Raw genomic sequence first — 21,693 nt, 5'->3', positions numbered from 1 at the left:
GGTTTTGACTGTTGGACATTTGTATACTGTACTGTATGTACTGGTGCTATACTGTATGAACAGGTACAGATACTGGTGCTGTACTGTATGTGGTACCCAGTATACAACAACCAGCCAATCACGGCAAGCGATGTACCTTACCGGCGATTGGCTGGTTGTTGTATACAAAGCCTGCTTGGATTGGTCAGCTCTCCCTGCCTGCCCAGCCCTCCCTGTCTCCAAGACTATCAGAGCGGTAGCGCAAACACGCCTCTTTCACCCGTCTGGCCCGCCCTTGTATCCTATTACCTCCTTCTCTGCCTCTCAGATCTCGCACATGCGTGCCTGCGCCGCTTCACTGCAGTCCTCAGGAGCGAGATCTGAGAGGCAGAGAAGGAGGTACGGTAATAGGATACAAGAGCGGGCCAGACGGGTGAAAGAGGCGTGTTTTTCTGGGCACAGCGCCGCTCTATCTCTTTTTTCCATACCCCGGGCGTCCCAGACGCCTGCAGCTTGCTCCGCCCTTCACTTACACCTTCCCGGTGAGGCGCCCCCTCACCTCGTCATTGGGCGGGGATGCGGCCGCGGCCGTTTTTGAGCTCCCCCCACCATATGCGGCGACCGCAGATTCTCCAGTCCGGCTCGGAAGTTTCAGCACCCGCCCTATAAGACGACACCCGGCGTATAAGACGACCCCCGACTTTTGAGAAGATTTTCCTGGGTTAAAAAGTAGTCTTATACGCCAGAAAATACAGTATATGTCCGACTTGGGGATCCCTATGAAACCCATGCCTGCCCCTTCTGCCCTCTGCCGATTTGCACCAAGAGGTCCCTGGGTCACACAGGGAAAAATAAGTTGTGGAGAAGATCTAATTTCCTCTGCCTCATCTCCCTTCTTGGATCTACCTTCAACTCCTCAGAAGAAGAATTCTTCAATACTTGCTAATAAGTATAAGTGGATTGTCCAGCTTTTCCTGAATCCAATGAGGAAATAAATCAGCTGAAAGAGAAAAAAAATTACAGACTCTCATTCTTATAATTTGACTTTAATGGTATGTTTTTTTGGGAGGAATGCTGTTGAGTGAAGGTTTCTGCCTCTCTCAAGGAAAGTTTGCCTGATGGGAGGCTTGAATGGGTTTTCCATTATTTGGGAAAGAACAAAGTACAATATTTGAGAAATCCAAACTGAAGGCCAAATTTTGGTCCAATTGTTGCTGTTAGCAGAATTTCCATTCTTAAATGAGATCAGGATTTGGTTCTACACACTTAACTTAGTACACAGTTTGATCAAATAAATGAACCTAACGATTTGACAAAAACTTAGCCGAGGTTTTAGTGTTGTGCATTAACAAAGCAAATAGGTCAATCAGATGAGTTATTGTACTTCTAGCAGAGTATCAGGATAAGTTAAGTATTTAGGATGAAGGGGCAGTTAAATCATGGATTTTTGAAAGCACTGGGCAGTGTTTTTACGCCACATTGTATTAGGCTACATAGTTATAGCATGTAAGTGGCAATCATTTGGATTCCCTCTGCTTTATCACATGTAGGTTAGAGCAATGTGCTGTACTGGTATGTAAGAATGTGCTGTCTCATTAATGATAAGAGAAAGGGAAAATGTAAGAGAAATACACACCAGCTAGAAAGGAGGAAGATGTAACAAGCAAGAGTCAGCTGTCATATAACTATTCTAGGGCTGCAAGCCATCTAGCAGAAAAATATGGTGGGAAAAATGTTATAAAAGGGTGATCATAGAATATCAGGGTTGGAAGGGACCAGGAGGTCATCTAGTCCAACCCAGTGCTCAAAGCAGGACCAATCCCCAGGCAGATTTTTGCCCCAGATCCCTAAATGGCCCCCTCAGTGATTGAACTCACAACCCTGGGTTTAGCAGGCCAATGCTCAAACCACTGAGCTATCCCCTTCCCCCCCCAAAAAACCTTGAAAGGTCATTGAGTCCGGTCCCCTGCTTTCACAACAGGACTAAGTACTGTCCCTGACAGATTTTTTTTGCCCAAGATCCCTAAATGGCCCCTTCAAGGATTGAACTCATAACCCTTTAGCAGGCCAATGCTCAAATCACAGAGCTATCCCTCCCCCTACCCAATGAGCCAACAGTGAAAAGTTTTAGTCATGACCAGGCAGTTGTAACCAGGGTGCTTTTAGGAATCCTTATTTTGGGGGAATGTATCTGGTTGAAAAACAAACTGGGCCTTCTTGGTCAAAGCCTGGTGTTTGAAATAGGGATGTCTTTTAAAAAAATGTTTCTATGTTAAACTGAGATGCCATTTTAACACTAGCATCTTGATAATTTCAGTTAAAACCACATACTAACAGCTAATCCTATTCTTTTCCACCCCTGTGAAACACTAACGGGGAAACATTACTTTTAAATGTTCCAAAACACAATGTAAAATCAGTACTATGCAAGGGGGCATGGCAGGGTCTCAGCATGGCTAATGGGTGTCACAACCGTCAGCAGCATGGTGCTGATAAGTAAGTCAGGCCATCAGCAGAGATACAGTTTATCCCCATCCAAGCCCTGGTTGTTATCAGTCTCTTTCAGATGAAGTTGTTTGAAGTTGAAGGGGCTGTGCCAAGCCTTTGATCTAAGTTCATGGATCATTACTGAGCTGTACAGCACTGACAGGTTTCTGAGCTAGTAAAGTTGCTATTAAAAAGATTGTCTTTTGCTCAGTGGGCTAAGTCAATGCCATTTGCTGAACTGAAAATCCTTTTAGAAAAATGCGTTGGGTCTCTTTTTAACCTACAACACTGTGGATTAAGTTGGAGACATGGTGATTAACGGGAGCTGTATTTGTTCTCTAGTGATAACTATTCCTACATAAATCCCATCTACTAGGCTTTGTGAGTTTGGTGCTGATTAGATAACCTTAAATGGTTATTAACTATATAACCTCTCAGCATGTAAGCTGGGTAATTGGCTTCCAAACTCACAATGTACCTGTTTGTGTTCTCCTCAGTATTTCATGAAGGTTAACCAGTACAAGACAGCAACCTAGTTCTGGGAAGATAATTAGAATGTTATGTCTGGTCTTACTGTTTAATCCAGCCTGTTTCTAAACTCTCTCTGTGCATGTGCATTTGTGTGTGAAGTTAGCATCTGTTGTTAGGAGACAGGCCAATGGGAGCTGCTGGAAGTGGCGCGGGCCGAGGGGCTTTCCCTGCACAAGCGGCAGAACAAGTTTGGGAACCACTGCATTAGTGGGAATAATTTCTTTTTGAACCTATGTTTCATTTCTGCAGTTCTGTCCTTCAGCCGTCTACCTGGAAAGCCTTTTCTACAAGAACTTTTTCTTTCCTTCCTTAGCTTCAGGCATCTATTACTTTCCATGGTTACCAGATTTTTTGTGGTCAAGTTATGTGACTATAAAAATACACTACGTTTGTACAGTATCAGAGGGGTAGCCGTGTTAGTCTGGATCTGTAAAAGCAGCAAAGAGTCCTGTGGCACCTTATAGACTAACAGACGTATTGGAGCATGAGCTTTCCTGGGTGAATACTCACTTCGTCGGATGCATGTGAGGGGTTAATATTTAATGGTTGATTTCTAGTCATACAATTTCTAGTCATCCGACGAAGTGGGTATTCACCCACGAAAGCTCATGCTCCAATACGTCTGTTAGTCTGTAAGGTGCCACAGGACTCTTTGCTGCTTTTACATTTGTACAGGCACTTTGGTAATGTCCTGAAATTGCTCTCTTTTGGCGGGAAAGGAATATAAAAGTACTCGAGAGGCTTAATCTTATGTTAGATCTTATTTTTGAATTGTCGCAAATCCTAAAGTTCTAGGCATTTTTAACCAAATGGTTAAACCCCATAATTCATTGGTTTTTTTTTTTAAATACTGAACTTCTCATAAAGACACAAAACAAACAACAACCACCAGGGGAGAATCTTATAACTTTGCTCTTTTTAAAAAAACAAAAACACGAAAGGTGGGGGTGGAGGAGATCCTTTTTGAAATTGCTTAATGGGGAATTATTCATGAGCCGCTTGCTCAGGTTAGTCAGTCTCCTAAATAAATGCAGCTCATAAATAGACCTTGTGCATTTCTACCACAATAGCTTTTAGGCAATATTGCAATGCACTTTTATGAACTATATAACTCGTATGTACCCCCCTAAACTCCCTTAGACCTTTGTATCTGTCTGCTTGATGTCATTAATTGAGTCCACATCATATTCAGTGAGTAAAGGAGTCTAATGCCCCTAATGGATAGGAAATTTCTGTAGTCCAGTAACTGAGGACCATGTGAGAGATGGGATAAAATTGTTATGCACAGACTTTCTTAAGAGAAGGCTAGGCATTTTATTGGAAAAAGAACTAGGTAACTAAAGGCTTACACTGTACCTCTCTCTAAAGGACTGAGTATCACATTGGCACAACGTGTGTGCTGAATGAGCCAGCTGTCAAAAATTTGTTTTGATTTAGGGATGCATGGTTATTTGAACTGTAACTATTACAAGATATTATCCTTCTTATTGATGTCCTTCAATTGATGATCATGTTATCGTCTTCATATTGCAGTCCTTCTCTTTCAAAGCGAAATTATAGATTGATCCAACCTCAGTTCAAACTTGCAGTCCTTTACCTGGGAGAATCTATGTCCGTTTGTCCGTTAATTTAAATCCACAGACCTGCTTCTCTTCAGGATCTTTCAAAGCTGGATTATATGATAACTCTTAAACTGGAAGATCATTAAACAGGGAAACAGATTCACTCCTAGTAGGACGCTCGGTGAAGGTTCCCGAAAGCTGGTGTTTGTTATAAGTGATCTATTTTAAGCTCCAAAGCAGACACAATCTATCCTAGACAAGGCATTGTGAAAAATGAATAAAAACAACAAAATTCTGCCCAGATTCCTGGCTAAAGTTAATTTTATTTTTTGCTACTTATTATATTAATTGTATAGGTCCTTAACTGCTAATCACTGAACTAGTCAGAACTGCGAGAGTATTTCTCCACTCTTTTCCTTATGCAATATCTCAGTTGTATTTTATCTTGGATCACCACTTCCATCATCTTGTGGAGTGCCTCAAAATGATGATAGCATGACATTCCAGCACTGCATCTTCATGAGTCACCAGTGTTATTGATGCAATGTGTCAGCACAGCCCTGGTGTAATGATGTGGTGTTGCAACACATCCCCCTTTCCGACCCCATAAAAAATTTGCCTTTGGAGCTGCTGGGAAGAGGTGGGGTTTTCTTCTTCTGCCATTTCCTTCTTTCCATTGCATTTTCCAGCACTTTACAAGGACAGAGAGAGGCACGCTCTATTTGAGTTTATTTGCTCTGTTCTCACCGAGTTGCTCCATGTGACCAGACATAAATGCTTTTACTGTACATTGAAAGTCACTGCTGAAGTTGCTAGAGGGATGTTACGTGATCACAGATTAGCGGGAAAGCGATCTGCATGTTGGCAATAGGAGGTGATGTGTCCACATGACAATCTGTTTATTGAAACCTGGTCCATGGTATAAGAAAGTTGAGACTCTCCTGTCTTGAGAAAGGATGCAAAGAATATGAATAAGTGGGAAATGATTAATAATAAAGTGACCCAGGAATTGGAAGTAAATCTAGTGTTGTTTTAATATTATTAAAGAAACAATGTCAGGTTAAGTATCAGGGGGTAGCTGTGTTAGTCTGTATCCACAAAAACAACAAGGAGTCTGGTGGCACCTTAAAGACTAACAGATTTACCCAAATAAATCTGTTAGTCTTTAAGGTGCCACCGGCCTCCTTGTTTTTAATGTCAGGTTAAAAACTTCCAGGGTATTTTACTAATAGCACATTAGGTATTAAAACTGAAAATGTTGTAAACATTTTTAATTTTTCATCATTTTATGCTGTCTATTCTTTCTGAACATCAGTGGGCATGGGGGATGAAAACACTGGGTAGTTTGTTTAAATTTCAGGTTCTTATGCACTAACATAATATTTTTGTCTGGGCTGCAAAAGCATCCAGGGAATATTTAAATCTAAAAAATGCTGTTTTCTGAGTTGTTTGTTTTAATTTCATGGAAACAACTTCTTGCAAACCATAAATTACCTTAGCCTGGGCCAGTCCAGTGGCTCTGAGGAGGTGGCTTTGCTTTGTGTAGCTGGACCATTGCAGCCTTTAAACTAGCCAAAGTGACTAGCTGGGGATTCCCCTGTAGAATCCCTGGGTACCATGCAGCCAGCGTAGGGGATGTGCTGGGGTTGGAGTGAGTGTGGCTGAAACGTGCTGTGCTCAGGCGATCCTCAGATGCTACAAATCCTCCCGAGGCTGTTCAGGCTATTGTAATTTAGATCAGCCCTGAGGCTGCTCTGATTTGTGCTGAGGGTGCCCTGGAGATAAGGGAGAGAGAATAAAGGTGGCGTAAAGTCATCTTCATTCCCCTTTTGGGTCCTACGCCAAATGTAGCTCAGCCAGACTTGAGAGCTAGGATCTGTGTGTGTCCCCTTATAACTGCTTAGAGGGGCTGGACAGTGAGGTAACTAAATTTACTAGCATAATATTTAGGTAAGTCAAAATCAGTGAGGATTGTAAGCAACTCCAGAGCATCCAATAATATGTAGTAACCGGGCAACACCATGGAAGACTGATTTCAGTGCAAGCAAGTGCAAAGTGTTCAGCCCAGTATGTGGTAACCTAAGCCATATGTACCTGCGCTCGGGTTCCAGATTAGTTATAGCTTCTGTAGGGAACACTGAGACACCTCAAACTGAACAGGTTAAAGGATCTTTCTCCATCATGATATCAACAAGGCGAATCTACCACTGTGGTGTTTCAGAGAAAAATCCTGATACTATGCCATTATATGTAGGTGGTGTATCCTCCTCAAGAACAGTGCATTCAATCTAATTAGTGTAATTTTGAGGACCTAGGAAAACTCAAAGTTTGAGAAGGGTCATGGAAATGATTGGAGGCTTATAGGGACTTCCAAACAAGGCGAGATTGAAAGACTAGGAATACTTATTTTGGAGAAGTATGGTAGGAAATATAGGCAAAGACTTTCAGAGATGAGTGTCTGAAGTTAGGGTCCCAAGCACTTATTTAGACACCCAAAGAAGTGGCACTCAGCAAATTCCATTGAAGTTAATGTGAACTATTAGGTGTTTGGCATTTTAAAAACCGGGCCAGTGAAGGCCTCAAATGTCCCTGTTTATCCTTTCTGGGGACACGAGGGCACTCAAAATGTATTATAATAGAAGACTGCTTTATGCAGTTGGTGAACCTGTGGAACGTGCCACTGCAGGGAAGAACTGAAGCAAAGGGTTTAGCAAGATTTTCAAAAATCTGTTGTATGTTCGTGTGAATAACAGCATCTGCGGTTTTGTGTCTGAAATGTAAATTCTTGGAGTGAGCGAGAGATTCGCTGCCCTCGTCTTCAGGTGCTATTGTAGAGGATTAGGGGCAGCGGCTCTATGCCTTCCTCTGAAGCATCTGCCATTGACCACGGTTGGAAACAGGGCACTGGACATGTGGCCCCATCAACTAATATGGCAGTTTTTTAATCCTGATCTATTTGGAGTGAGCCATGTTTCAGTATAAACTTCCTTTATGTTCTGTTCCCAAATTACTTAAAAACTGCTGGGAGAGATGAATAAGAAGGCTTGATTAAAAGGACACTGTCAGCTGTTTTTTTCTCTCTTAACTCCCCAGTCTTTGCAATGGCAGAAATGTAAGTCTCCTCCTACTTTTGTCCTGTCCGTTGAGCAAGTATTGATGCTAGCAATGCAGAAATTCAGAGGGGTGCTGAAACAAAGCTCTAAAAAAGGGGCCCATTTATTTTGTTGTCTTTGCGACATCACAGAAGTTATGAGGAAGATGTCTAGTGTTGAAAATAGCGGTGTATTACTTGAAATCTGCTTTTGCAGAACCAGCAGGGGGCACTGAAAGAGGTGGTTCCCACACAGATGGTGGCTGGCCTTGCAATTACTCATTAATGGCTTGGCAACTTTGAAATCTCTTATACGATTAAAATCTGGAAGACTGTCCCACCAGATTATCTTCATGTTAAGGTTGGCCTTATTTTGGGCCAGAACTCCTTGGCAGTGTCCCTTTAAGTATTACAAGGGAAATGACTCCATTTTAAAGATTGTTTTAGCTGATTTTTGTAAATGCGATAAAATATTTAGACGTGGTTTTTACAAAAAGAGTTAAAATGCTAATACAAACTCCCTTGTTTTGAACAGGCACAGAAATTCTTGGCAAATCAGTTCGTATTATATTCTCTACATTAGGAGTTTGCATATTTTTTGCAATTGGCTACATGTTGCTGCCACTATTTGCTTACTTCATCAGAGACTGGCGGATGCTGCTACTGGCTCTTACAGTACCGGGGGTGCTCTGCGTTCCACTGTGGTGGTGAGTTTAATTGTCTTGCAAGGTGTTCAGCTTCAGACAGTCCCATCTGTAGCTGGTAACCTCCAGTTTAAATTGTGAAACAACCAGTTGGATTATAATTGCTGTGGATTTTTTTTCTCTTCACGTTTTGGTATTGGGCGTGCCAAGTGAAGGGATTTGCCTTGAAGACGAAACATTTTCAGCCAGTTTTAAGATAACGTAACTTATCTGTGTGCTGAACCCTGCTGACACTGCTAGAGTCCATCTTATGCTGGCTTTCCAGTGCTGTTTGGAAATTCTTTCCAGACTATCGGACTCTTAACCTCAAACTCTCTTTATAACCTTTTTGTTATCTCCTTTATTATTGCTGGATGAGTTGTACTATACAAACTTTCCCTTCCAACTTTTCTTCCTTCCCTTTTTTTAGAAGCCTATTTTCTATGTGGATGCAACTGTTGGAATGCAACAAAAATCTTCCTTATTGAAATGCTACCCAGAAACTGTGTGTTTTGCTACACACAATATTTGTGTCTGAGGGCAGGATAAGGGTAAGAGACTGGAGCAGGGAGGATGTTTAAAACTTGTCTATGACATTGTGACTGTGATGAACATCTCATACTCCTGCTCGGCCTTCTGGCTCAGATCATATGTCGTTTAGCTTAATACATCTTCCTTTGGGGGGATTCTACCCTGCCCTTAAAAGAGGAGAAACTCTATGGTCTAATAAATCTCCTTGATCTTTAATTACTCTGATCTTTTTCATAACTCACTTTTAGTCTCACCACCTCTGGGCACAGTGTTGAGTCATTAAAAACAAAGAAAGTGTGGTGGAGTAGGGAAGCCAGCAACTAACAGTTTCGCCTAGCAGGCTCGCTGGAATCCAGGGTTCTAGCTTCGCGCCAGATCCTGGAACTTGTACCATATGCCTGGACACTGCCATCAGTAGGCCTTTGTAGAGTGCACCTCTGTTAAGCAGCTTGCAAGATTGGGGCCTAAACACAAGTAATTTACTTTAATATGATCATTTTAGTGACTTACGTCATGTCTTGGGTGCAGTGCCTCTCGTACATCAGATTCCCCACTAGAGGGAGATGCTAGTGGCATATGGGGGTGAGTTGAGGAAAAAAAGTCTCAGCCCTAACATTTTGGTGCTCAGTTTTCTTCTCTCCTCCCCCGCTTCGCTCCCCCCACCCCGGGTAAAGTTTGGTCACAGTTTGGGGGGTTTCACAGAGCAAGGTATTTGTTCCTCTAATGTGGCCTTGGAAAAGAAGTCAAAATCCAAAAAATTAATGATGGATTAACCCAATAGACCATAACAGATCCTCTGTCAGCAGTTCTGAAAGCTAAGCTTATTTGCTGTCTGGATGGTATCTGCGCCAAATGCCATATAACTCTTCCAAGAGTGGCTGTGCGGATTGATTGGCTGTAACAGTTCACAGCTCCTTTGTCATCATAGTTGTGTTACTTTTGGAATGTGAGGTCAGCCATACAGCAGGAAACCACCCTGATAAAGCAGGCATCTCATGTGCATCTTTGCTAATCCATGCAGCATTAACAAATTCAGAGCAATCCAAGGTTAGTTTATCCTAAAAACAACATATCAGAATCCCTTTATCTGTCTGTGATGCCTTTTCTTTGCAAAGATCTACTTCACTACTGAAGTAAAACCATAGCATGCCGCTGTTAGGATGAAATATGGTTTTGTGTATTTTAAAATTATTTGGGGAAACCAGTCCTGTACAGTAAATAACTTTCCAACCATAACTCCCATTAAAAACAAACAAACAAAATGTTTACGTGCCTAGGTTAAGGGATGAGGTTGAATTTTAGTCTAAAGGAAATGGAAAATGTGCCGTTATAAAGATGTCGCTACCGCCTTCTCCTAACCCCCCATGCCAGCTGAGTGAAGGGAGTTCTGACAGGCTTACCCAGGTCCTTGCATATGTGGGTTATAGTGGCACGGTCACCAAAACAAAATTCTGTGCCACGATCAGGTGCATGATTATTTAGCGTGCGTTGTGGAAGCTGCACTGAAGACGAGAGAGCACACTAAACAACAAAGTGTATACAAACGCAGCCCCAGGGACAGCTCGCTGGGTCAGTATTGGTCAGTAGCTTGTCCAGGGAGGGATTTACATGAGCACCATGACCTCTTGCAGGTTCATTTGGCTGGTCGAGCAGAACTCGATGGCTTCTTTGGCTCCACCCTGTTTTTTTTTCTCAGCCAATTGGATACCTCATCCTGTAAGGGGCTATGCCAGCCTATCTGGCCTTTAGAGACTGGGGATGCCGTCTTGAAGCTGACCTGACTTCCTGGGACTTGGAGATCTATGGCTCCGAGTGCCTTATACCTTTCAAAATATTTGTACAAATTTAAAGTGGGGTAGAATCTTACAATCCTTTGGAAAAGGTTTCCACTTAGATCAATGGGAACCATCATATGCATTTCTCAGCTGTTGCCACTATGGGTCCTTCCCTCTTTCCTCCCCACTTTTCTTCTCCCTGCTCCTTTCTCCCTTCCCTTGCTACTAACACCATGCACCAGCCTCTTTCCCATTAAACCCTGGCTGGCTGAGCACACAGCCAAGTTGGAGCTGGCATGTGTCAGATTTCTGGATCTCCCAGCAAGGGAGTGAGCATCCGTGAAGACCTAAAACAGCCTCTATAGCAGGGCCTGCTTTAAAGGTAAGTTTTCTTTTCTTGGTTGTGGCAGTCAGGTGAGCTGTTTGTCCAGTAACGTGACTGACGGGCTAGGAATCTGACTGGCTGCCCCAGGTTTGCATGTGTGGAGCTCTGTATTGAGCAGGGGTGGATGTAGCCTTTCGAGCACTATACTAAACTCTTCTTAGGGTTGGTTTTGGGTTGTAGCCAAGGGGTGCAGCAACCACCCGCTGCAGCACCCTCTGCCTCAGCACCGCAACCCTAGTCCTGGCATGGCATGGAGGCCACAGGGGTGGAGCTAAAGAGCAAACCTGCCCTCCTGTCCCGCGGGGCTGGGCCCGGCTCCCTGCTCTGGGCATTGCGACGCGGCGCATAACATCACAGCACCAGTCAGGTTTGGCGCCCTCGATTTCGTTATATTTGTGGTGCAGTTGAATCCATGGACTCGTGCTAAAGCCTCTCCTGGTATTGGATCACAGGGGGTGAGGAGCATCTGGTCCCTATGTGACAGGCAGCTCCATCACAAATACCTACTTAACAGGGCTTTGATGGAAATGCAGACAAGCAACTAGCTGTCTCTAGGTCTAGCACGCTTACCCAGACCCTTACTTTTTTTACTTTTCCCTGTTTTTCCAGTTGGGAGGATGTCCGCAATAGGCTTTGACAATGACAGTTTACCAGAATAAAGAGCTTCTCCTTGCTTTTTGTTTCTCTTTGCATGCAGTTGTCATGTTGGATTTTAAAAACATCACCCTAATGGATTTCATGTGGCTAACCTTAACCCTGACCATTCCAGGCTCCGCTCCTTGGTTTTTTGTTTCGTTTTTTGGTCTCTCCTTTGCACTCATCTCCCCCCCCCCCCCAATTCCTTTTTAAACTGACCCCAATTTAAACAAACTTTGCCTCACTCACCCATGGATGGTTATGCACTCCCAGTGTGAAAAGAAAACAATACAGAGACAAGACGGGAAAGCCTGATGTTTTTGATTGGCCCTGTAGGCAGATTAGAGGAGGGATGCTATGCTTGCCCTTTCTCTGCATCTGTGGAGTGAGTGCACTCATTTCCTGATAGAGGTGAGAAATGTGAGGTGTCTCCCTCTCCCTCCAAAACGTACATGTTCCCTTCAAAAAGTTACATGAAATTGTTCCTTCTTTTCACGCTGGTCTTAACCAGGAAGCTCCTCTCTTGTTCTTCTGAAGCAGCCTCATTTATGATACATAAAGACCTCAAAAATAACAATGTCTTTATCGCACTGTTAAGTAAAACAAATAGACTTGTATCCTACACAGTGCGAAATACCATTCAGCTCCATCTTTCTGCTCTTTGAATTTGGCTGAAAACATGAAGTAAAACCCTTTTAAAAACGTTTTTCAGTGCCTGCTTGCTATCACCAGACTAGAGAGTTGGTCAGAAATTTGATTCCTCTCCAGAGTGACATTTTAAATAATGCTTCTATTTAACTTGAAATGCTTTAGAATCCTTGGCTTCAATACGGCGTTGCTTGCTTTTCCTCTGCGACACGCAGCTTCGTTTTGTTAGTGGGAGTAATGGAGGAAAAGTAGGTGTTTGAACATAGAAGTCCAATTGGAAAAGCTGTTGCTAGAGTATAAATCCTAGGAGAGCTATGGTGGCTCACTGAGCTGTTTCACTGGCCTCTTGCTGCTGGAGACCTAGATTCAAAGCCCTGCTTGGGGTACCAGTGAAATTGTGTTTGGCGGCTGTTCTTCCTAGTTTTTGTTTGTCTGCATTGCAAAACATCCATACGGATTGCCCTGACTCTCATCCTCCACTTCAGGGTCTGGGACTGGAGAGGCAAAGAGATGGTAGGTGGGGATTGAGGTGCATTGGTAGAGGTATGTAAGGGAAGTTTGCACAGTGCCTGCCAGTGGCTCTTATGAACCAATGTATTTACTTAATAACTTTTATACAGTGAAATAAGAACTATCCTGTCAAAAGCTTAGTAAGATAAATACTCCAAAGGGGTTCCGAGTATCCCTTGCTTCTGCAATCTGCATTCATATTCATTAACTGACCTGTAAAGAAATGCAGTGGGGGAGACAGTAGTAGAAAAATGTTAATCAACCCTTTGAGAAGAGGTCTAGCAGCCGTTGCAGATCATGAGGGTATCTTGGCAGTCTCTGACCTATTGTTCCAGAGAGAGGGAAAATTACCATTGACTAAGGAGAGCAAGACAGCAGCAGTTAGGATTGAAGGATTTAGAGTTTTTAAAACAGGGAAGGAGAGGCTTTGTGTTTGTTATTAATGGACATAATCATGTTTGGATTTTACCTGTTGGATACAATCATGTCCACAAGGTGGCACTGCTACCATTCTCTTAGCCTGATCAGTTTTGTGATATGAAGATGAAGAAGGTTGGGTATAAACTCTCTATGGCAAGTAGCCTTTAAATAGATCTGCACTTTCCTTTAAATATCTCCACCACAACTCTACACCGTTTGTGTGCTGTATACAACTTTTGAAAGGATAACTTGTTTATATGATTGATTTTTATGCTACCTAACTTAATATTTTTGCTATTTACCAAGAAACTTCTGACTCTCTGATGGAATTTAATTATCCCCTTTTCAGAGTAGCAGCCGTGTTAGTCTGTATCCGCAAAAAGAACAGGAGTGCTTGTGGCATCTTAGAGACTAACACATTTATTTGAGCATAAGCTTTCGTGGGCTACATCCCACTTCTTCGGATGCATAGAATGGAACATATATTGAGGAGATATATATACACACACATACAGAGAGCTGGACAGGTGGGAGTTGTCTTACCAACTCTGAGAGGCCAATTAAGTAAGAAAAAAAAAACACTTTTGAAGTGATAATCAAGATAGCCCAGTACAGACAGGTTGATAAGAAGTGTGAGAATACTTACATGGATAGATAGATTCAATGTTTGTAATGTTTGTATCCCCTTAACGTACATGAATACAACTAATTTCAGAAACCAATTATAGGAAGAGGGCCCTCTCCTGCAAGTATTTGACCATGTGAGTAGTTACCCTTGAGCAGTACCATTGAGCTCAGTTGTACAGTAACTCCTCACTTAAAGTCGTCCCGGTTAACGTTGTTTTGTTGTTACATTGCTGATCAATTAGGGAACATGCTCGTTTAAAGTTGTGCAATGCTGCCTTCTAATGTCATTTGGCAGCCGCCTGCTTTGTCTACTGCTTGCAGGAAGAGCAGCCCGTTGGAGCTAGCTGGTGGGGGCTTGGAACCAGGGTGGACCTACAGCCCCTATCAGCTCCCCTCTGACCGCTCCCCTAAGTTCCCTGTGCGGCAGCTGCCTGCAGTTCAGCTGTGTCCCGCCCCCCACTGCCATGTGCTGCTCCTGCCCTCTGCCTTGGAGCTGCTCCCCGAGACTCCGGCTTGCTGTGTGGGGGGAGGGAAAGAAGAGGAGGGCTAATGTCAGGGTGTCCCCCTCCCTCCTGCACCCCGCTTACCCCATCTTCCATAGATTAGGGCTCAGGACAGAGGGAGCTTGCAGCAGCTGCCCATTCAGCGAGCTGATCTAATTAACAAGGCAGTGTACTTAAGGGAAATGCGCATATCTCCCTCCATTCCTGCTGCCTTGTGTAGAGAGAGAGTTAACCCTTGAGGGCTCAGCCAATTGCTAGATCATCATTTAGCAGTAAGGGAAATATCCCACCCTCTGACTCCTCCACCTCAGCCAAGCTTCACAATCATCATCACTGTGTACCAGTATTAAATTGTTTGTTTAAAACTTACACTGTGTGTGTAATATATCTATATATATATCTATATATAGTCTTTTGTCTGGTGAAATTTTTTTTCCTGGAACCTAACCCCCTCATTTACATTAATTCTTATGAGGAAATTGGATTCACTTAACAACATTTCACTTAAAGTCGCATTTTTCAGGAACATAACAACAACGTTAAGTGAGAAGTTACTGTACTATTCATTATGGGTAAAGTGACCCACGTGTTTATCTGTTGGGAGGCTTGGACCCTACCACAGGAAGTGATCTATTACTGAGATGGCAAAATCCATCCCCACAGTGTGTTTAATAAAGATGATTAAGTCAGCAGTTGTGATCATTGTAGAAATGTTGATTCAGTCCTTCTGAAATTTGTTGCAGGGTCATTCCTGAATCTCCCCGGTGGCTGATCTCTCAGGGAAGATTTAAAGAGGCAGAAATCATCATCCGAAAGGCTGCAAAAACAAATGGCATTGTAGCCCCAGCTATGCTGTTTGACTCCACAGAGGTACGTTTTCATATGTCCTGCCTCAACTGGGTGGGGTTGGGGGAGAGAGGGACTATATGACCTCTTGAGGTCTCTTCCAGTTCTCTCTACAGTTCTGGGATTCTAATCTGCTACTTGGCAACCTTTGCTATTTTCCTGTTCAGGCAATTCATTTCCATATTATTCTGATAAGCTAGAACACCAAACAGTTCAAAGCACAGCTCTGTCACAAGTTGTTTAGTAAATTGTCCAGGTTCAATACTTGCTGTGACATGAGGCAATTGGTGGTGGCTCATTTGCGTCAGTAAATCAAAAACATTCAGCTGGAGTTGCTGTTTATTTTTGCAGTAAGATCTCTACCCTTCAGCAATGATTTTCTCTGGCTTTCAGTCAGGACTGGCTTGTCTCATGGGTGTAACGAAATGTCTATCATTAGGGCACCACTGCCTCATTCAGAAAAATGAGAAATTAAAATACATTTATCTTCATCTCTGTTGGATGCACTATTGACAGCTGATCATTTAATTTAAACGTAGCTCTTCCAGATGGAAGGATCCGTGTGGAGCAGCTGTTCTGGTACCCAGATTTTATAATGCATATGTGCACCTGCTAGTAGGAGGCACTAAAGGAGAAGGCAGGGCTTCACTGAAGAGCCTGTCAGTCCCAGCACAGCACTAAAGGGCACCCTCAAAAGCGCCCTTAATAAATACCCGTGTATAGTGTGTAGGCAGTTCCATTGCCCCACTGCTAAGTAGTCCTTTTTCGCTGGCTTAGCACACTGTTGGCTCTGTGTGTGTGCATGGGGGGTTATTATTTGTTTTCTGGCTTTTTAATAATGATCTGGTGGTAAAAGGGCTCCATTTTAATTAAAAACATTTAGTCCTTTCATAGGAATGATACCTCTTGGCTAATCTTCTTAGTTACAAAGAAAAAAGCCTAGCACAGAAAGCTTATTAGCATTTAAAGGTTGACCGCAACACAAGTACACACATAATACAGTGATTGAGCATTTGTGATCTTGTCTCCCTCTAGCGGCTAGCTCCGTGAGCATAATAGCCGGCTAGTTACTCTGCTTAATTAGATGGTAGGGGCTCATACTCTCTGGTGATTACGATCCTCGGTTTCAGTCCCATGTGTCTGTGTTCAATACATGTGCACATGTCTTTTACGTGAGACTTTACGTATTGTTGTCATATAAATAGCCACATCTTAAGCTCCATATAATCCATGGCACAGTACAAAACCACACGTTGTTATGACTTTTCTACAAGAATAATGTGTTCTTTGATGAACTTGCTGCTTGGCAGCATAAACTACTCAAATATTGTTTAGTTTTTGGTTATGCCACTTAAAATCTGTTCTCGAAAAGCAAGTGTGTTTTGGGGGTGGGAATTTTATCCTATGACGGCTGTGAGAAAGCAAAGCACTTCCTTTCTGTCTCAGCTGTAGATCAGCTGTAGGTTTAATACTTTAAAAGACTTTTTCAGGCTCCAGTAGAAAAGTCTGCTTTTCATCACTGCCTCATGCCTTTCAGTACAGCCACTCTTCCCCCTCCCCCCTCACCAACCATACAAGTCTGATTCTGATGTCAGCCTTTACATTTGCCAGTGGATGATGCCTGCACAATGTATGTTCTGTTAAAATAACCTTAGAGCTTGTGAGCGATGCCAGATGGACGTTCCTAGAAAGTGAAAACTTCTAGCAAGCCAAACAGGAACAGCCAAGGAAGCAGCATTTCAGCTTCCCCCAGGCAGGCCAGGAATGTGACACAGCCTTGTTGTCTGGGACTGAGAGATTAGCCCTGTTTTATGCCCCTTCAGTCCTGGGCTGGCCCCTCACCTGAGACTAACTTGGTATACGTTGTGGCAGTGGCCTTTGTAGTAATGGCCCCAGCCTACTAAGCCCTGGACCAAGATCACCAGCTCCTTTCTTCATCGTAGGCTGCTAAATGGTAATAGTTTTTGACCAGTGCTGGCCCAGGGAGGGTGTAATTCTTAGTTGGGAACCCTACCTCCAGACTTTGAATCAGTTGGACCCAGCAAAGAAGACTCTGCACATGCCAGATTGGCTGGAGATTGTCTGTTTCCAGTACCAAATGGTCTCTCAGCCTCTGCTAACATGGGGAGCAGTGGTGGCAAATATCATCACAGCAAGTAATTGAGTTCAGGACTGAGCTCCAATTTCCCGTGTGCTGTTGCAACCAACCATGCTAAATAGGCAGCGAGCCTGAGGATTCTTTGTTTTACACTGATCTGTGTATTCTAAATAAAGACAGATCTCAATAGCAGTGTGCGGGAAACTGCCCTTGTCAGTGAGGCCAGTGCCGGGAGTGCCTTTGTATGGCATGAAGGAGGAGAAGTTAGTGCAAGTTTTTTCCCTGTTAGATTTTCTAGTCTTTGACTTGTTAACTGATTTCTAGATCAAATTGGTATTGGTGTGTCAGTGCTGCCCTATGTCACAAGTAACTTAAAGTTACTTTGAAGTACCGCTGGGGTAGAGAATAATCAAGATTCCTATGAAACCCCTTTGCTGATGCAGAATTGGTTGTGTGGCAGTTGATTTGTGTATTTTCTGCCCTTTCACTTTACTTGGAAGAGTTAATGTGGGGGTATCTTTTCATAACCTCCATCCTCCCAAATTTGTGTGTTAAGATTTTTTCCCCACGGATTAGATTGATCTCTTCCTTGGGTATAGGGATATTTTGGGTTTGTTTTCCTTTTCCCCTCAGATGCAGGATATGAAGCTTCAGCAGCAGCAGAAGGCATACATTTTGGACTTGTTCAGAACCCGAAACATTGCAGTTATCACTGTTATGTCATTGTTTTTGTGGTAAGTGAATGTGTGATCCTAAAGGACATGGACAACAAACAATCTGTTTGTGATGCCTGTTGTAGGTTTTTATAATAACCAGTCTCATAAACTGGGACCTATTTCAAATGTGGGAATCTGCATAGGGTGTCTAAATACCTGCATTAAGGTGCTTGCATCCGTGTTTAGGCAGGTAGAGATTTGTGCTCCTGTGAGCATGCACATTTATGATGACTGTATTGATGATGAGCATTTATATAGCACATTGTGTACTCAAAATGCTGCTGTAAAAAAACAACAACCACCCACAATCTTATCCACACAACATCCGTGTGAAGTACATATTACTGTCTTGGGGGTATAGCAAAAGAGGTCATGTGGCTTGCTCAAGGCTACATAGCAGTTCAGTAGCAGAACAAGAATTAGAACCTAATACATGACTCTCAATCTGTGATCCAGGCCTTTGGACTCCACTGCCTCCCATCTAGAGGAATGGCTAATTCCTTTCAGATGTCAAATTGAGGTGTCCCAAGATTTGAAATACGATCTTCCAGCTCTGTTCTGCAGAACCATAGCATTCAGATGGTGTAATGGAGCTTTTTATGAGTACCCCAAGAATTTTCATAGAATTTGCTCTAGGGAGAGGTTCACTAAAAATGGGATTGTAGATGGCACACTGTAGTGAACTGAAACGTTTCGGGACTTCCTACTTCACTATATTGTTAATGGATCTGTCACAGTGAAACACCATCATGAATAACTTCCAGTGAGCCTTTCATTTACCGTATTGTATATGAGAGGGAGAGTTAAGTTAGGGTTCTGTGGAGAGGATTGTGTTCATACATTTTTAGTACAAAAAGAAGCTGCAGGGACTTAGAAACTGTGCTGTAGCTATTGAAAATTCTGAAAACCATCCCATCACTGCTGATGTTTGGTACAGTGCTGATTCTGAAACAGAATCTTGGGTAATACTGTAGAGACTTTACTTTTTACGCATCTTTCAGGATGTTGACATCAATTGGTTATTTTGGACTGTCACTCAACACTCCCAACTTGCATGGAAATGCCTACGTCAATTGCTTCCTCTCAGCCATTATTGAAGTTCCGGCTTATGTGATTGCCTGGCTGCTCCTCCGAACCTTACCTCGGCGGTATTCCATATCTGGCACCTTGTTCTTAGGAGGAGGAGTTATTCTCTTCATTCAGCTGGTGCCTACAGGTATGAGCTTCAACTCATGACATAAAAATAAAATATATCCTACAGTGCCATCTAACTGCTCCAGTAAAGGGTTCGAAACCAGAAAGTTCCTGGGTGAAATTTGCACCAAACCTCAATCATTTGTGGCTTGATTTGATTTTGGGGTTTTTTTTTTTTTTCATACATACTGAGCACCTGCAGCTCTCATTGTGTTGCTCAGCACCTCTGAATATCAAACTATTGATCTGTTTATGCTTCGGATGACCAGCTCATAAAATTGGATAAATTACAGAACACAACTGCAGCTGAACTAGAGTCACTGCTTACAAAAATCAGAAGTTCTCCAAATTTCACCGTAGACTTCAGTAGAACCTAAATGCACTGCTGATTAGATATGAATTTAAGCATGTGCTTATGTGGTTTGCTGAATCAGAGCTATAATGCATTTCAAGTGCACTCTCAGATTGGGAATGAACCAAAGTCCTGGTAGTACAAAATAAGCTGTCTGCTCAAGTTATAAATTGGATAATCTAGGTCTGGGGGGTGGTTATGATAAGAGAAGACTACAATTATAGAGAGGAAAAACTGAAGTCTTTGGGAGGTAAAAGCAATGGCGGTAACAACATGGGAACTTGGTGCAGCTTTATTGATCTTATTTAATTTTATTTTCAGACTTTCACATCCTGTCTGTCTTCCTGGTGATGCTGGGGAAGTTTGGGATCACATCCGCATTCTCAATGCTTTATGTCTACACTTCTGAGCTCTACCCAACAATAGTAAGAAACATGGCAGTTGGAGCTACTTCCATGTCTTCCAGGGTGGGCAGCATCATCGCTCCTTACTTTGTTTACCTTGGTGAGATGTCTTCTGTCATTTGGCTTGAATTTAAACATGAGAGCAAACTGCACAGAAAAATTATCCCAAAGAATGGGTGCAAGCTAGAAAGTCCTGGTGCTCCCGAGATTTTTAAACCAACTTTTTAGATATTGTAATTTCAGTCCCTTTCCTCCATTTTGGGCCATTTTGTTTTACACCAAGGGAAATAAATGGCATTACTCCAGTTTTATACAGGTGCAACAGTCGTGTAACAGGCCCTTTTACTCTCTTTGATTGAGGCAGGTGCTTTCCAAACAGAAGAGGCCTCACCCCCTGCTCACAATCCAAAGACAAAGGGGGAAAGCAAAGGGGTGAAACGTACAAGTAGAGTGGCTGATATGATACTTTGCCACATCTTGATAGTGCACACTTGAAAACTAATCTCACTCACTCCTGAAACTTGCCGTTTTCAGTCAGCTAATTTCCCAAGGGCATGATGGCCCAAATGGGCCTTCGGGAGAGACTTAAATATAGAAAGCAGAGTGGTGGCCTAATAGATTAGCACACGTAGAGCGTTCATTGCATAGCGCTCAGCCGAGAAGAGAGCACAGAGACTCATGAGATGCTGAAAAACAGGCAGATGCAGGTCAAATAATCTCTTGGAATCTATACTTTTCTGAAAATGGTACTTAGAAAATATGCAGTATAAAGTGTACATAGTGGTGTGTACATATAATATATCGAATTAAACACAAAACACTATGGTAAAAGAAATTTTAAGGTTGCAAAGTCAAACACTCAAAAGTAAAAGGAAATTCAGCCCCTTTGTGCGTATGCGTTACCGCCGTCGTTAATTAGATGTTCACATCTGTTTTATAGATTGGAGTATTTTATAGATGGAGAGCTGAGGCACCGAGAGATTAAAGTCAAAAGTATCCACTCATTTTGGGTGCTCAGTTTGCGATGGGTAGGTCCTGATTTTTTTCAGAGTATTTAACCTAAATAGAGCCACATGAGGCTATAAGCACAGCTTTGATTGACTTCTATTGCCGCTGTGAGTGCTCAACACTCCTATATATCAGACCCCAGGGTCTTAAGTGAAGTGATGAGGGACCACCTCTGAGAAGTTTGGTCTAAGTGATTTAACTAGCCTTAAATAGAGAAACTGAATCAGGGGCAAGGATAGAATCCACTTCTTCAGAGCAGCATTCAGTTGCCTTAGATATGAGACGACATGCTGTCTCTTCCTACAATCTGCTGCCACATTCACTACACCCCTTCCAAGTTCTGCAACAAATGAAGCAGGGGTCCTAACAGATAAGCCTCCTTCACTACAGAACCCTCATTCATCTCTAGAACAGGCCCATCCTGAATGAGATGGGTCCTGCAGAAAAAATGGTATGTGATCAAGTAATGACTGTATCCTAAGGCTTATGTACAAAAGGGTTGAGTTGCACAGATTTAATTCTCGCACTTTTGAGTGCTTGACTTTGCAACCCTGGTGTTTTTAATGTAACTTTCTGTGTGCGACTTCTTCGGTTTTTAAAAAAGCACATTGAAATAATAGAAATTCCATCAAGTGGCATCATACTGACACCCCCGGGTTCATCAGCAGGTAGGAACTTTTAGATCTAACAGAGTAACTGATAGCTAT

At 42.7% G+C, this 21,693-nt stretch overlaps 1 protein-coding gene across 1 annotated transcript in view; it reads left to right on the top strand.

Annotated features, from left to right (window-relative positions):
* Window positions 1-21,693, top strand: part of LOC101933667 (solute carrier family 22 member 4) — a 61,568-nt gene that overhangs the window by 28,041 nt on the left and 11,834 nt on the right. The window contains exons 4-8 of the mRNA XM_065554987.1: window positions 8,186-8,357; window positions 15,112-15,238; window positions 17,946-18,046; window positions 19,030-19,244; window positions 19,896-20,078. Of these exons, the coding sequence (XP_065411059.1) occupies window positions 8,186-8,357; window positions 15,112-15,238; window positions 17,946-18,046; window positions 19,030-19,244; window positions 19,896-20,078 (798 nt within the window). The remainder of the gene's footprint in view (window positions 1-8,185; window positions 8,358-15,111; window positions 15,239-17,945; window positions 18,047-19,029; window positions 19,245-19,895; window positions 20,079-21,693) is intronic.

This window comes from Chrysemys picta, chromosome 8 (assembly GCF_011386835.1).
Source record: "Chrysemys picta bellii isolate R12L10 chromosome 8, ASM1138683v2, whole genome shotgun sequence".
Classification (NCBI taxonomy): Eukaryota; Metazoa; Chordata; order Testudines; family Emydidae; genus Chrysemys; species Chrysemys picta.
Note: the sequence above shows the minus strand (reverse complement) of the source record. Positions and strands in the feature narration are given on the sequence as shown.